The following is a 14543-nucleotide window of genomic DNA, read 5'->3' as shown; positions in this document are numbered from 1 at the left end:
CCTGGCCATTGTGGTAAAACCCCTTCTCTATGAAAAATGCAAAAAAAAAAAAAATATATATATATATATATATTTATTTATTTATATATTTTTATATACACACACACACATATATATACATACACACACGCAATAAATTGTTGTTGATTATAGTCATTGTATAGTGCTGTAGAACACCAGAACTTATTCTTCCTGCCGATCTGTACTTGTGTATCTATTAACCAACCTTTGACTCTCCCCTCCTTCCTGCCACCCTTCCGTAGTAATCACCGTTCTACTTTGTACTTCTATGAGATTGGCTTTTTTAGCTTTCACATGATGAGAGCTTGGCTTATGTCACTTACAATGTCCTCCATGTTCATCTATGTTGTCATAAATGACAGAATTTTGCTCTTTTAAATGGCTGAATAGTATTCCAGTTTGTTTATATACCACATTACATTTTCTTTATCCATTTACCTGATGATGGACACGTAAGTTGATTCCCTATCTTGGCTTGTGAATGGTGCTGCAGTAGACATGGGAGTGCAGATGTCTCTTTGACATACTGATTTCCTTTTCTTTAGAGAATACCCCATAGTGGGATTGCTGGATCATATGGTTGTTGGGAGTCTGAGATGGGTAGACCTCTTAAGGCCAGGAGTTTGAGACCAGCCTGGCCAACATAGTGAAACCCTGTCTCTACTAAAAATACCCAAAAAAAAGAATTTTTTTTTTTTTTTTTGCTGAGAGTGGTGGTACGCGCCTGCAATCCCAGCTACCTGGGAAGCAGAGGTTGCACTGTAGCCTGGGTGATGGAGCAGTACTCTGTCTCAAAAAGTTAATAATAATAATAAGAAGAAGAATTTACATCCCCTCCAACAATATATAAGAGTTCCTCTTTTTCCACATCCTTGCCAGCATTTGTTATTTTTTAATCTATAACAGTCATTCTAACTGACGAGTGATGACCCTTCATTGTGGTTTTGATTTGCATCTCTCTGGTGATTAGTTACATTTAACATTGTTATTTTGAGAGATCTATTTAGCTCGTATCCCATGTTTTAATGCATTGTTTTTCTTCTTTTTTGCTGTTGAGTTCTTGTATATTCTGGATATTCTTTGTTGGATAAATAGTTTGTGGATACTTTCTCCCATTCTGCAGATTGTCTCTACACTCTGTTGATTGTTTCCTTTGCTATGCCAAAGCTTTTTAGTTTCATATAACCCCATTTGTCTATTTTTTGTTTTTGTTGCCTGTGCTTTTCAGGTCTTCTTTATAAAATCTTTGCTCAGGCTGGGCACGGTGACTCATGCCTGTAATCCCAGCACTTTGGGAGGCCAAGACAGGTGTTGGGAGGTCGGGAGTTCAAGACCAGCCTGACCACGGAGAAACCCTGTCTCTACTAAAAATACAAAAATTAGCTGGGCATGGTGGCGCATGCCTGTAATCCCAGCTACTCGGGAGGCTGAGGCAGGAGAATCGCTTGAACCTGGGAGGCGGAGGTTGTGGTGAGCTGAGATTGCCCCACTGCACTCTGCTATAAAATACTGAGTAGAGGCCGGGCGTGATGGCTCACGCCTGTAATCTCAACACTTTGGGAGGCCAAGGTGGGTGGATCACTTGAGGTCAGGAGTTCAAGACCAGCCTGACCAGCATGGCAAAACCCCATCTATACTAAAAATAAAAAAATTAGCTGGGTGTGGTAGTGTACATCTGTAATCCCAGCTACTCTAAGGCATGAGAATTGCTTGAACCCAGGAGGCGGAGGTTGCATTGAGCCAATTGTGCCACTGCCATCCAGCCTGGGTGACAGAGTGAGACTCGGTCTCAAAAAATATATATAGAGAGTAGAGAGAACATGCAGAGTGAGTTAATTTTATGTGTTGAACACCACAGAATAATTTTAACTTTTAACTGTCTTTTTTTATAATGTTTCCTGTATTACTGGATTTTTTACGTAACTACTTGTGAAAATAATTCAGTGTTATTAAATACAAAAGCACTAACAATTTATATTAGGTATACTTAGTATACTCGGTTTAGTCAGGTGGGACATGAGAAAATTCTTTGTGTCTGACAGTGTCACACATTGCAGAACAGTTAGTGTTCCTGCCCCCTTCTAATTAAAATATCTAGTAGCACTACTAATCATTGAGACCAACAATAAATGCTTCCTAGGGAAAAGTAATGATCTTTTAGAAAACCAGTGTTTTTATGATCACTATTCACAGCTATCTCCAGCAGCAGGTAAATGAGGGGCAAGAATTTTATGTTTATACTTGTATCTGTTTTTGTAAGGGTATGCCCTACAGGACCTGTAAGTTCTAGCATTAATAATATGGAATTCACTAGGATGTTTACATTTCACAAAGTTTTGTCAATTCTGTATTTAAATCAAGTTTTATTATAGTTTCCTTATTGTGTTTCAAACTACTAAAAGTAAGCTTTTTCAGTGTTCTTGTGTAAGCTTTTATTAATCATAACAATGTGTTATTCTGGCTAAAGAATGCTAGATGAAACTGCATTTTTCTCCTCTGGGGCTTATATTAACAAACTAGTTGTCAAACTTTTACACTTACCAGACTCACCCAGAAGCTTGTTAAAGCACATATTGCTGAGCCTCACCCCTAGAGTTTCTTTTTGTTTATTGGTTGGTTTTGAGTTTTTTGAGGGTTTTTTTTGAGATAGGGTCTCATTCTGTCACCCAGGTGAGAGTGTAGTGGCGCAATCGACTCAGCCGCATCCTTGCTGCGCAGATTCAAGCAGTTCTCCTGCCTCAGTCTCCTGAGTAGCTGGGATTACAGGCATATGCCACCACACTTGGCTAGTTTTTGTATTTTTAGTAGAGATCAGGATTCACCATATTGGCCAGACTGATCTTGAACTCCTGACCTCAAGTGATCTACCCGCCTTGGCCTCTCAAAGTACTGGGATTACAGGCATGAGCCACTACACCCAACTCAGAGTTTCTGAATTAGTAAGCTGATGTGTGGGGCCTGTGGATTTATGGTTCTAACAAGTTCCCTCATGATGCTGATGCTTATTGGATTGGGGAACACAGTTTGAGATCCACTATACTAACAAAGTTTATGATTTCATTATGTTTTAGGGAGCAATGGACCACAGAAATTCTGCATTGAAAAAGTTGGGAAAGAAAATTGGCTACCCAGAAGTCATACCTGGTAAGTACAATCAAAAAGGATAGAGAAAACAGCTTTTGTCCAGTTATCTGTAGCTATTTAAAGCCAGCTAGAAATTAAAAATGATACTTAGTAGATTTAGAGAGTAGCATCACCATCATAGCAATCCAGTTTAAGAGCATTTTGTTCACCCCAGTGTGATTCCTTACAACTATTTGCAATCAATTCCTTTTTTTACATCTGAATTTTTTTTTTAATGTGGGATTTAGAGTTATTTGCATTTTTCTCTGAAGGCAGCAAAAGAAGTCAAAGTTAGGAGACCTGCGTCTAACATCATGACCACAAATATTCTCATTTGAAATCTAATTACATTTCTAAAAATATAGAAAACTAAATCTAATCCTAATCTCAGGGCAAATATATTAATGTTTTGGAATTCAACCTAATGTCAACAATATTTGAACCTTGCTTTGTGGGATATATTTTAGTGGTCACATATGGTCCTTACTGGATATCTGACCTCTTTACTGTTTTATTGTCTATTCCTTTTTGTTTTTATACATATGTTTTATACATACATGTAGTGTTCAAATAACAATTTTATTGATATATAATTTACATATTATAAAACTCACCTTCTTAAATTATGCAGTTCAGTTCAGTGGTTTGTTTTGTTGTTGTTGTTGTTTGAGACGGGGTCTCACTTTGTAGACCAGGCTGGAGTTCAGTGGCTTGATCTCGGCTCACTGCAACCTCTGCCTCCCAGGTTCAAGCAATTCTTTTGCCTCAGCCTCCCAAGCAGCTGGGCCACCCGCCACCACATCCAGCTAATTTTTGTATTTTTAGTAGAGACAGGGGTTTACCATGTTGGTCAGGCCAATCTCAAACTCCTGACCTCAGGTGATCCACCCACCTCAGCCTCCCAAAGTGTTGGGATTACAGGCTCCAAAACATTTTTTTTCACCCTCCCAAAAATCCATGTACCCATTAGCAGTCACTCCCCTTTTATCCCCTATGTAGCCCTTGGTAACCTCTAATCTACTTCCTGTCTCTATGAATTTTCCTATTCTGGGCATTTTATATAAAATGAATCATACAATAAATATATAACTTTCCTTTTTTTTTTTTTTTTTTTTTTGACAGAGTCTCTCTGCCACTCAGGCTGGAGTGCAGTGGCGTGATCTCAGCTCACTGCAACCTCTGCCTCCCAGGTGCAAGCAATTCTCCTGCCTCAGCCTCCCAAGTAGCTGGGACTATAGGCATGCACCACCACGCATAGCTTAATTTTTGTATTTTTAGTAGAGACAGGGTTTCACCACATTTGCCAGGCTGGTCTTGAACTCCTGACCTCGTCATCCACCCGCCTTGACCTCCCAAAGTGCTGGGATTACAGGCATAAGCCACTGCCCCCAGCCAAATATACAACCTTTTGTGTGTAGCTTCTTTTACTTAGCATGTTTTCAAGGTTCATCTATGGTCTAGCATATACAGCATTTCATTCCTTTTTAAAATTGTTGTGTTTAATATACATAACATAGAATCCACCATTTTTAAGTGTGTACAGTTCAGTGGCATTAAGCACATTCATATCATGCAGTCATCACCATCACCTATCTCCAAAAATTGTTTCTTTTGTTGAGACATGTCTCACTCTGTCACCCAGGCTGGAGTGCAGTAGCTTAATCTCCACTCATGCAACCTCCACCTCCCAGGGTCAAATTATCCTCCCACCTTAGCCTCCCAAGTAGCTGGGATGACAGGCATGTGCTACCACACCTAGCCAACTTTTAAACTTTTTGTAGAGACAGAGTCTCACTTTGTTGCTCAGGCTGGTCTCAACCTCCTGAGCTCAAGCAATACTCCTGCCTTGGCCTCCCAAAGTGCTGGGATTACAGGCCATCGGACTAGACCTAAAACTTTTTTCAAATCTTGTAAAATTGAAATGGTACCTATTAAAGCAGGGGTCCCCAACTCCTGGTCCCCAGCCTGTTAGGAACTGGCTGCACAGCAGGAGGTAACCGAAGGGTGAGTGAGCATTACCCGGTGAGCTCCACCACTTGTCAGATCAGCAGAGGCATTAGATTCTTATAGGAGGAATAACTCTATTGTGAACTGTGCATGTAAGGGATCTAGACTGCGCATTCCTTATGAGAATCAATGACTTGAGGTGCAACAGTTTCATCCTGAAACCACCCTCCTCCCCACTCCCATCCATGGAAAAATTGTCTTCCGCAAAACCATTCCCTGGTGCCAAAAAGGTTGGCGACCACTGCTTTAAACAATGACTCCCCATGACTCCCTTTCCCCAGGTCCTGGCAAACATCATTCTACTACTGTTTCTATGATTTTTGACTGTCTTTAGTACTTAATTAAGTGTAGAATCATATCTTACTTGTCCTTTCATGACTGGCTTATTTCACTTAGAATAGTATCTGTAATTTTTATCCATGTTGTAGCATGTGTCAGCATTTCCTCCTTTTTAATGCTGAATAATATTTGATAGTCTGGATATACTACATTTTGTTTACACATTCATCTGTCCATGGACATTTAGATTATTTCCACCTTTTGGCTGTTTATGCTGCTATAAACATATGTATACTGTGGTAGAATATAGATATATCTATCCATGGCCCTGCTTTCGATTGTTTTGGGTATATACCCAGAGGTGGAATTCCTTGATCATGTAATAATTCTATTTTTAATTTTTGGGGGGAATCTCACCATACTGTTTTCCATAGTGACTACACTGCATTATAGTCTTACCAGTAGTGTAGAGGGGCTCAAATTTCTCCACATCCTCATATCCTTTTCAACTCTTGTTTTCTTCTGTTTTTTTTGTTGTTGTTGTTGTTGTTTATTTTTTTGTTTGTTTTAAATAATAGCCATCCCAATAGGTGTGAAGTGGTATCTCATTGTGGTTTTTATTTGCATTTACCTAAGGATGTTGAGCATTTTTTTCATGTGCTTATTGGTCATTTGTATGTCTTTGGAGAAATCTCTATCCTTTGCCCATTTTAAAATGTTGTTGAGTTTTAAGTTTTTTATATATTTCGGATACCAGTCCTTTATCAGATATATAATTTACAAATATTTTTTCCCATTTTTGGGTTATTTCACTTTCTTAATGGTATCCTTTGAAGCACGGTAGTATAATTTTGTGCTTCTATAGTAGTGTTATACTACACTACTCATTTGATTCTTTGCATATTTCCTTTTCTAAAACTGACAATTCTTGCTTTTAGTTTTAATCGCCTGGACCTTCCACCATACAAGAGCTATGAGCAACTGAAGGAAAAGCTGTTGTTTGCCATAGAAGAAACAGAAGGATTTGGACAAGAGTAACTTCTGAGAACTTGCACCGTGAATGGGCAAGAACTTATTTGCAATGTTTGTCCTTCTCTGCCTGTTGCACATCTTGTAAAATTGGACTATCGCTCTTTAGAGAGTTATCTGAGTGTAAGTAAATTAATGTTCTCATTTAGATTTATCTCCCAGTGATTTCTACTCAACATTTCCAGAAATCAGGTCTGCAAATGACTAGTCAAAACCTTGCTTAATATGAGATTTTAACACAACAACGAAATCTGCCTTGTCTTATTCCACTAGTTTGTTCCTTTAACAACAATTCTGTATATGTGTCAAAAGTCTCACTTGGGAGTAGTTTTTTTTCTCTTAGAGATTCAGCAGATATGCAGGGAAGTCCTTTGGTAACTGCAATATACAAGATCTGCCTATTTAACCTCTTGGTAAGAGGCATTTGTTAAAAGTGGAAGCTTAGCCCAGCTTCTGGGGATATGAGCAAAATTCTGGCTTCTGTTCTCCCTCTCATTTTAGTCTAACTTGACTATTGTTTTTCCTTTCTGGAGCATGAATCCATACATCATTCCTGGAAGTGATGCAAGACTCTTGCATCTCTACAAAGTAGTTTTGTCAATTTGAATTCAGGGAAAAGTTCTTCACAGCCTACAAATGACTTCATTTGGAAGTTTGATTGTTTCAGTTACCTGGCAAATACTACACTTTACAATGTTAACACTGTGATTCCTTCATTGTTTTAAGAAGTTAACCTAGGGCTGGGCATGGTGGCTCATACCTGTAATCCTAGCACTTTGGGAGGCCGAGGCAGGAGGATCCCTTTAGCCCAGGAGTTCAAGACCAGCCTGGGCAATATAGGGAGACCCTGTCTCTTTTGGGGAAGGGTGGGGGGAGAAATAAATAAATAAATAAAAGGAAAAAAAAGTTAACCTAGAATTAGAATTAACTGAATTCATCTAAGGATGTCACTGGTGATTTTTATATGTTCCTCTACATATAATTGATGCTTTATAATTTTATCATAATCCAACAACTTCATTTATATTTAATTGTTAAGGAGTTTAAGACTAGAAAGACTAGAGTGTTTTCTAGTCCAAATAGAGGTCAGTGAAACAGCTTTTGACATCAAATTTTCATTTGAGAGGGAAAGCTGTGGTACTGGCTAAAAAGAGAGGAAGATAACATCCAGTAACCACAGGAATATATTCTCTGTGAATTAAAAGTCTTCAAAGTTATCATTTCTCTGACATATGTTGGAGTAGTCATTTCCATTCTTTACATTGTCATGAACTGGATTGATACCCCTCATCTGCAATATTCTTTTCACCCCTAAAATTTTTAACAGGGTTTCCTTTTTTTCTCATGACTATTTAAGTTTAGATTGCTCCATTATTAACTGATTAATGCACTTTGAAGTTCTCTGGAATTAATTATTTTAACTTGGCCTAGCTTTGACTGTCAAGATGGCTGTTATAAATTTGACTTCATTGGCAGTGGAATAAAGCCTAAGCCAGCTGAGTCCCTATCATAGCTGAACCCTGAGGACAGCCTCATAGCTCATATATCAGGGACTTTTGCCACATTTCAGAGGCATAGCATGAACAAGTAATATTAAACCAAGAACAAGCAGCAGAACCCTGTTCCATATGGGAAAAACAAAACAAAACAAAACAAAAAACAAAACACTTTTTTGTCCCTAATGTTCTTCCTTTTTACATCCTGGAACAACAATAAAAACATTTTTTTTAAACTTGTCTATCTGTACTCCAAGACACTGCCATCATAAAGCAGAGACTTACATGAGTGAAAAGGTTGCCTCATCAAGAAACTCAGTGTAAATAGGGAGACTAGGCTCTCCCCAGCTCTATGGTTTTTTTATTTCATGTACCCCAGGAAATACTGTGTGGTTTCTAAAATCCCTGGTTGTTAAAAGTAGGGACTCTGCCTTTTTGTTAGTAGGGGGAAAAAAAATGCTATTGCTTTGTCTTACAGAGCGAATGTCTGCCAACTGCCCATTCATTATATAAGTCTGAACTTGGTAATATATGGCTAATGAAGATTAAGCCCTCTATAAAGACTTCCTGTTGAGGTGAATTATCATACTGAAATGTAGTTACCTACAATATTTACTAGAGATTTATGAAATTAAATTAAGCGATAATGTAAGAAAATAGATTTTTTTGGTTCTATATAATGCTTCATGATTCATTTAGGGACCTAGAAATATTGTGTGAAAATATATAAATATCACCCAAAAGGCTTTCTGCCCTATATTTTTAAAATACAGAATAGTTATATTCGAAATAGTCCTGGCCCTAGTTCTATAGGGCTCGGCTATTTAATATTTTTATGGAAGAAGTGTTTAGTTCTGGAAAAGGTAAATGCTTGTATATATTTTTGCAGCCTGGGATCTCCCTACTCCATTTTTTCCTTTAATTTAAGTGGCCACATGTATATGTCTTCCCTGCTGTGTTAGGAAAATGGGGGCTGGATATCCCAAGAATCAGAGGTTATATAAAAATATTGCAAATAGACAGAAGACATAAATATCTACCAAATGCTATCTTAAATTTTGGTCCAAACTGAACATATGGAAATAGATTTGTTATAAGTATTTACTTAGAGCTTTTTCTTAAATCTGAACTAAATTGCTTTTAGAATTCTTTTTCTTTGTAAGCATTGTAAATGCTAATAAATCCTGTTAATTTTTTTTTTTTTTTTTTTTTTTTTTAACTGCATGTTACATTGAAATAAAAACAAAGTAAAATGAGCAATTGCCTTATTCTTCTGCTCTTTTGCAGGGGGTGGGGGTTGGGGAAGACAGCATTCCACAGCCTGGTCAGGAGGGAAGGACCTCACTTGTTTCATCAAATGGAGTGGTTTAAAACTGATCAAGCAGCTCATAATAATGAATTCCTGCTCTGTGTTTCATTATCTTATGTCAGAGTGCAGAAAAACATCATTTCATAAGACTTACAATAACTCTATTTAAAATTCAGGTATTGTGCTCGGGAGGCTGAGGTGGGAGGATCCCAGGAGTTCAAATCCAGCCTGGGCAACATAGCGAGACCCTGTCTCTTAAAAAAACAAAAAGACATATTCAGGTACTGGTTTTTCATCGAGAGATTGACATACCAGTGATCAAAAATTTTAGTGAAACTTAACTATACACAAAGTTCTCATCCTAAATGAGCTATTTCAGTCAAGCCCACTCTACCACTTTTTACTTATCTGGTTAATAATACAAAATGTTGTCAGGGTTGACTCATGGAATTAAATTTTTCCTCTATTTTTATATCCTTCCCTGTTTTGGATGTAACTTCATCTTTCTAAACTCCTTTAGAGTTAACTACTTCTATTTAGTATTGTTGGTATCTCCAGCCCCCCTCCTTTTTTTGTTTTTCTTTTAGTTATTTACTTTGTTTGTATATTTGCTTTTATTAACTAAAAACAGGGAATTGACAGCACAGGATTGTATATTACTGTATTAAGAGTACTTTTGTTTTCTTGATCTGTTACTTTTAATACTCAGGTAATGCTACAAATATTACAGGGAGTTAAATGCTTTTATAAAGTTCCTTCAGTGGTTGCTACACTTGTGTTTTCCTACAAGATATAAGACTGTTCATAATTAAACTTTTTTGGTCCTTCATTTGCATGCCTTTCCGTTAGTCTTGGGTAAGGAGGGGTCTCTTTCCTCTCTCCCCGACCCCACCTTCTGAGAAGACTTATATGTGACCAGGTCACATAGATTTCTGCTTTCTCTGCTCTTTTAAGTGGCAGGTTACAGCCTGTCTGGATTGTGATATTGTTCCCGGACCAAATCGAGGGTCGGACTGCTTATTCTTGTAGCCAAATAATGAGGTGCAGATGAACTGGGAAAAGAGGGAGTTTATTTCTGTATCCAGGTATGGGGAGAAGGCCAGGAAATGATCCCAAGACCAACTCAAAACTACAGAGTTTTCCAGAGCTTATTTACCTTATAAGCTGTATGTCTACGTGTGAGTGTACATTCATCTAAAGACAAGTGATTCACTTTTTTAAATCTGTAAATAAGATCTGAGTCCCAAAAACCTTCCTCTGGAGCCTCAAGTACATTTACTTAATCTAAATGGGTCCAGGTTCTGGGGTGATTACCCTTATCTTGTCTCCTGCTAAATCATGGAGGTTTGGGGAGTTCCTTCAGACCCCCCAGTAAACTTGTTTGTGGAGGCCTTCAGACCCTCAATAAGTCCCTTCAGACTCCCAATAAAATTTGTTTAATCCTAAATGGGTCCTGTTAAAAATTCCTTTGTTACCTTGTCATGCTTTAAGGCCCAGAAAAGGCCTGGGCAAAACCCTTGGTGGGCTTTTGTTACATTCCAGCCTTTGTATAAGGGCCCTGACTCAGCTTTTAATATTTAACTTAACCACTCAGTGTTGAAACAGTTGTCATGGAGGCCTGCGTTATTGAGATCTGGCCTGCCACAATATGGGTAGAAAAAACTAGAAAGAGCTGTGCAGATGAGATTGGATTTGATGCCCATGTTGAAGATGAAGATATCTGCAGGGGCCATCAACCAACATGAAGGCCTCCATATGAATTGCTTTTCTGAGACAACTAAAAGACCAGGACCACACGCATGAGTGCTGAGTAGAGAATCACCAACTAGCTAACTGTCAAGACTGTTACCAAGACTGTTCGCAACAAGCTGACCTGGTTACCAGCTTCAGTAGACCTTTTTCTTATTAGGAAACTCAGGTGATTATGCTCTTATTTAAAACAGAACCAGTGGAGACAGACTAAGGGAAGAGGAATTTTTTAATACGGCTGAGCTTACATGGACTAGAGGACAAAAACTGCAGGCCCCTCCCAGGTCCTGAGTAGTTAGTAGACCCTATCCTGTTTATTCTGTCCAATGGAAGCTGCTAGAATGCCCTAGTTTCATTGTGGCTTAGAATAAGGGGGAAAATATACCCCACTAAGTAAGGGTCAATCGTCATTAAGTAATTGTTCTTACTGACCATTGGCTCTCATCCAGAACCCTACAAAGCATCAAACTGGGACTCAGCTGTGACTGACTGGCTGTTCTCTGGACTTTTTAAGTGTCTGTCTCACATTATGTAACTCCAGTACAGGAGCTGCTGTCTCTCCCAGCCCATTTCAGTTGTCGATTCTTTCATATTTGTAGGACTCCTTTGTGATCAGGATATCTGGAGTGAGGAGCCAGGGGAATCTTCATGGTTGGCAAGGAAAAGAGGGCCTTAAACATAAACCCCAGAAGGACACTGTTGATCCCTTATGCACAGGAGTCTGTTAATAAGCAAAGAGTGGCTATAGACAAGAGGATTTCCTCAAAGCACCCCACAGGGAGGGACCTTGAGAATTTGTAGTCATACTTGAAAGATCACTAAAAACAGCCCTCCTGTGATTTTTCTTCTAATTCAGACCTGTTCTTCTATTTGTCTTCCATATCATAGCAACCAATACCACACCCATATTCACTTAATACCAAAACAACTGTCAACATTTATCACTATGTGCAGGACACTGGTAGATACGCTATGTGCAGTGTCACTTAGTCTTCCTGTTATTGAGTATGATTATATCTGTTTTACAAGAAAATAGAGGCTCAAGATGATTCAATCATGTCTACAACTATTAAGTAGAAAGAGTACAGATTGGAATCCAGGATGGTTTGACTCTATAAAGCATGTATACTTTACCATTTTGTTGTGCTGCTACTTACCACAACACTGGGAATCTAATATGACCAATTTTGCCATTCCATTTAATTTGTCTCCAAATCCTATTCCCAAAACTTTTTTTTTTTTTTGAGGTGGAGTCTCGCTCTGTTGCCCAGGCTGGAGTGCAGTGGCACAATCTCAGCTCACTGCAACCTCCGCCTCCCAGGTTCAAGTAATTCTGCCTTAGCGTCGTTAGTAGGTATGATTACAGGCGCCCACCACCACCCTGGGCTAATTTTTTGTATTTAGTAGAGATGCGGTTTCACCGTGGTCTTGATCTCCTGACCTCGTGATCTACCCACCTTGGCCTCCCAAAGTGCTGGGATTACAGGCGTGAGCCACCATGCCTGGCCCCAAAACTTTTTAAAATCCCTTCTCTCAGAGTTTACAACATTGCTAACAGCCCACATGCTTCCTTCCTAATCTGGCTGACCATAAGGGCATCCTGTCTTCATTTTTCCATCCTCCCTGCTCCAGTAGTATATCTTCCGTGCTACCTCAGGATTATCTGTGGAAGTCCTGTCTCATGCCTCCTCTACCTAAAATCTTACAGTGGTTTCACCATTACCACAGTATAAAACTTTTTTTTTCTTTTTCTTTTTTTTTTTTTGAGACAGTCTCATTCTGTCGCCCAGGCAGATCGCAGTGGCTCAATCTCAGCTCACTGCAGCCTCCGCCTCCTGGGTTCACGCAATTCTCCTGCCTCAGCCTCCGGAGTAGCTGGGATTACAGGCACACACCACCACGCCCAGCTAATTTTTTGTGTATTTTTAGTAGAGACGGGATTTCACTATGTTGGCCAGGCTGGTCTCGAACTCCGACCTCGTGATCCGCCCGCCTCGGCCTCCCAAAGTGCTGGGATTACAGGCGTGAGCCACCGCGCCCGGCCAAAGCTCTTAAAGCTTGTAAGCCTGCCACTCCGGGACATTCTTGGTCCTACTCCAGCTCCTCCTCCATTCTCATTTTGACTCCCATCATATGAACTATTGGCCATTCTCTTTTTTGCTTCTGGGATTGTAATCTTTTAAAATCCTTTCATTCCTCTCAGTCTGGTTCTCCATGGGCAAGAAGGTGGTGATTCTTCCAGGGCTTGTCTTCCAGGATGTTTTAGGGTCCAGTCTCTGCAGCACTTTTTCCCCTTGCTAAATGCTTTCCTAATGTTTCCAGCATTCAATAGAAATTCCTTTGGATCCAGTCCTTTTAAAAATTTATTTTGAAATAAGTTTACATTTACAGAGCTGTTGCAAAAATGGTAAGAGTTCCTGCACAGTCTTCACCCAGCTTTCTCCAATGTTATGGTCCCACATAACCATGCTAGTAGAATTACCAGAAATAATAAATTAACACTGGTAAAATAACACTAAACTACAGCCCTTACTCATATTTCACCAATTTTCCCACCAATGTTATTTTGCTTTCTCTTTACTCTTCTAATCTGTGACAGTTCCGCATTCATTCCTTGCTTTCATGACTTTTTGAGATTTTTGCGGGGAGTACAGGTGTCTTGTAGAACATCCCTCACACTGGGTTTAGTGAAGTTTTCTCATGGTTTAAGGCTTTGCGTTTTTGTGGAAAATGACTTGGAGGTAATTTGCCCTCAACGTATTTTTATCGGGGCACAAGGCATCAATATGTCCCCTTTCCAGTAATACTAACTTTGATCTGGTTAAGGTGGTGTCCGCTAGGTTTCTTCGCAGTAAAGTCAATCCTCTTAACATGCAGACACCCCTGGAAGGAGAACCAAATCCTTCCTCACTGAAGAGCAGCTACCGTGGAATGAAACTTTGGAGTTAGATCATCGTTGAATCCAGCAAGCTACAGTGCCTGGGAGAAACAGCATTTATAAAGTATCGGGGTTACCGATACTTCCATGAAGCTACGGAGATAACCTATGTGCGTGTTCAGCACAGTAATGTGGCACAGGGTTCACTAAGCTGCAGCACGTTTTAACAGAAGTTATTCTTACTAGAGGACCCAGAAACGTTTGTGACCTGCGGGAATAGAATGTTAAAGAGCGGAAACCGGGACAACATAGGGCTCTGGGAAGAAGAGTCCCCCTTTCAGAGGTGAGAACAAGATAGAGAACAAAGATGTGAAGTAGCTTCTGCTACGTAACGCGGGGCGGGGCTGAGCTCGGATTCGAAAGACTCCCAGGCCAGCCCTAACCAATTCATCTCCGAGCTTGCACGGCATCTTCCCCGGAGACTCCAGAGGTACCTGACTCCAGCCCCACCCCCGACCTGCCCGAGCCCAAAGCGCATTTTGGCCCTGGGCCTGTCTCTGCCTCAGTCAGGGCGCAAAGGGGGTCTCAGCAACCGTCCCACTTGCCTTCATACTCTCCCACCACGCTCCACCCAGGGACTTCAGAGTCAGCT

At 39.8% G+C, this 14543-nt stretch overlaps 1 protein-coding gene across 3 annotated transcripts in view; it reads left to right on the top strand.

The window, feature by feature from the left end:
* ITCH (itchy E3 ubiquitin protein ligase) overlaps nucleotides 1–10093 on the top strand; it is a 139229-nt gene extending 129136 nt beyond the window's left edge. For all 3 annotated transcript variants that reach the window (XM_025399430.1, XM_025399428.1, XM_025399431.1), the window contains 2 exons: nucleotides 3093–3165; nucleotides 6369–10093. In XM_025399430.1, coding sequence (XP_025255215.1) covers nucleotides 3093–3165; nucleotides 6369–6468 — 173 coding nt within the window. In that variant the 3' untranslated portion in view covers nucleotides 6469–10093. The remainder of the gene's footprint in view (nucleotides 1–3092; nucleotides 3166–6368) is intronic.
* The last annotated feature ends 4450 nt before the right edge of the window (nucleotides 10094–14543 follow it).

This window comes from Theropithecus gelada, chromosome 10 (assembly GCF_003255815.1).
Source record: "Theropithecus gelada isolate Dixy chromosome 10, Tgel_1.0, whole genome shotgun sequence".
NCBI classification, from domain to species: domain Eukaryota; kingdom Metazoa; phylum Chordata; class Mammalia; order Primates; family Cercopithecidae; genus Theropithecus; species Theropithecus gelada.
This window is presented reverse-complemented; position numbering and strand designations above follow the sequence as displayed.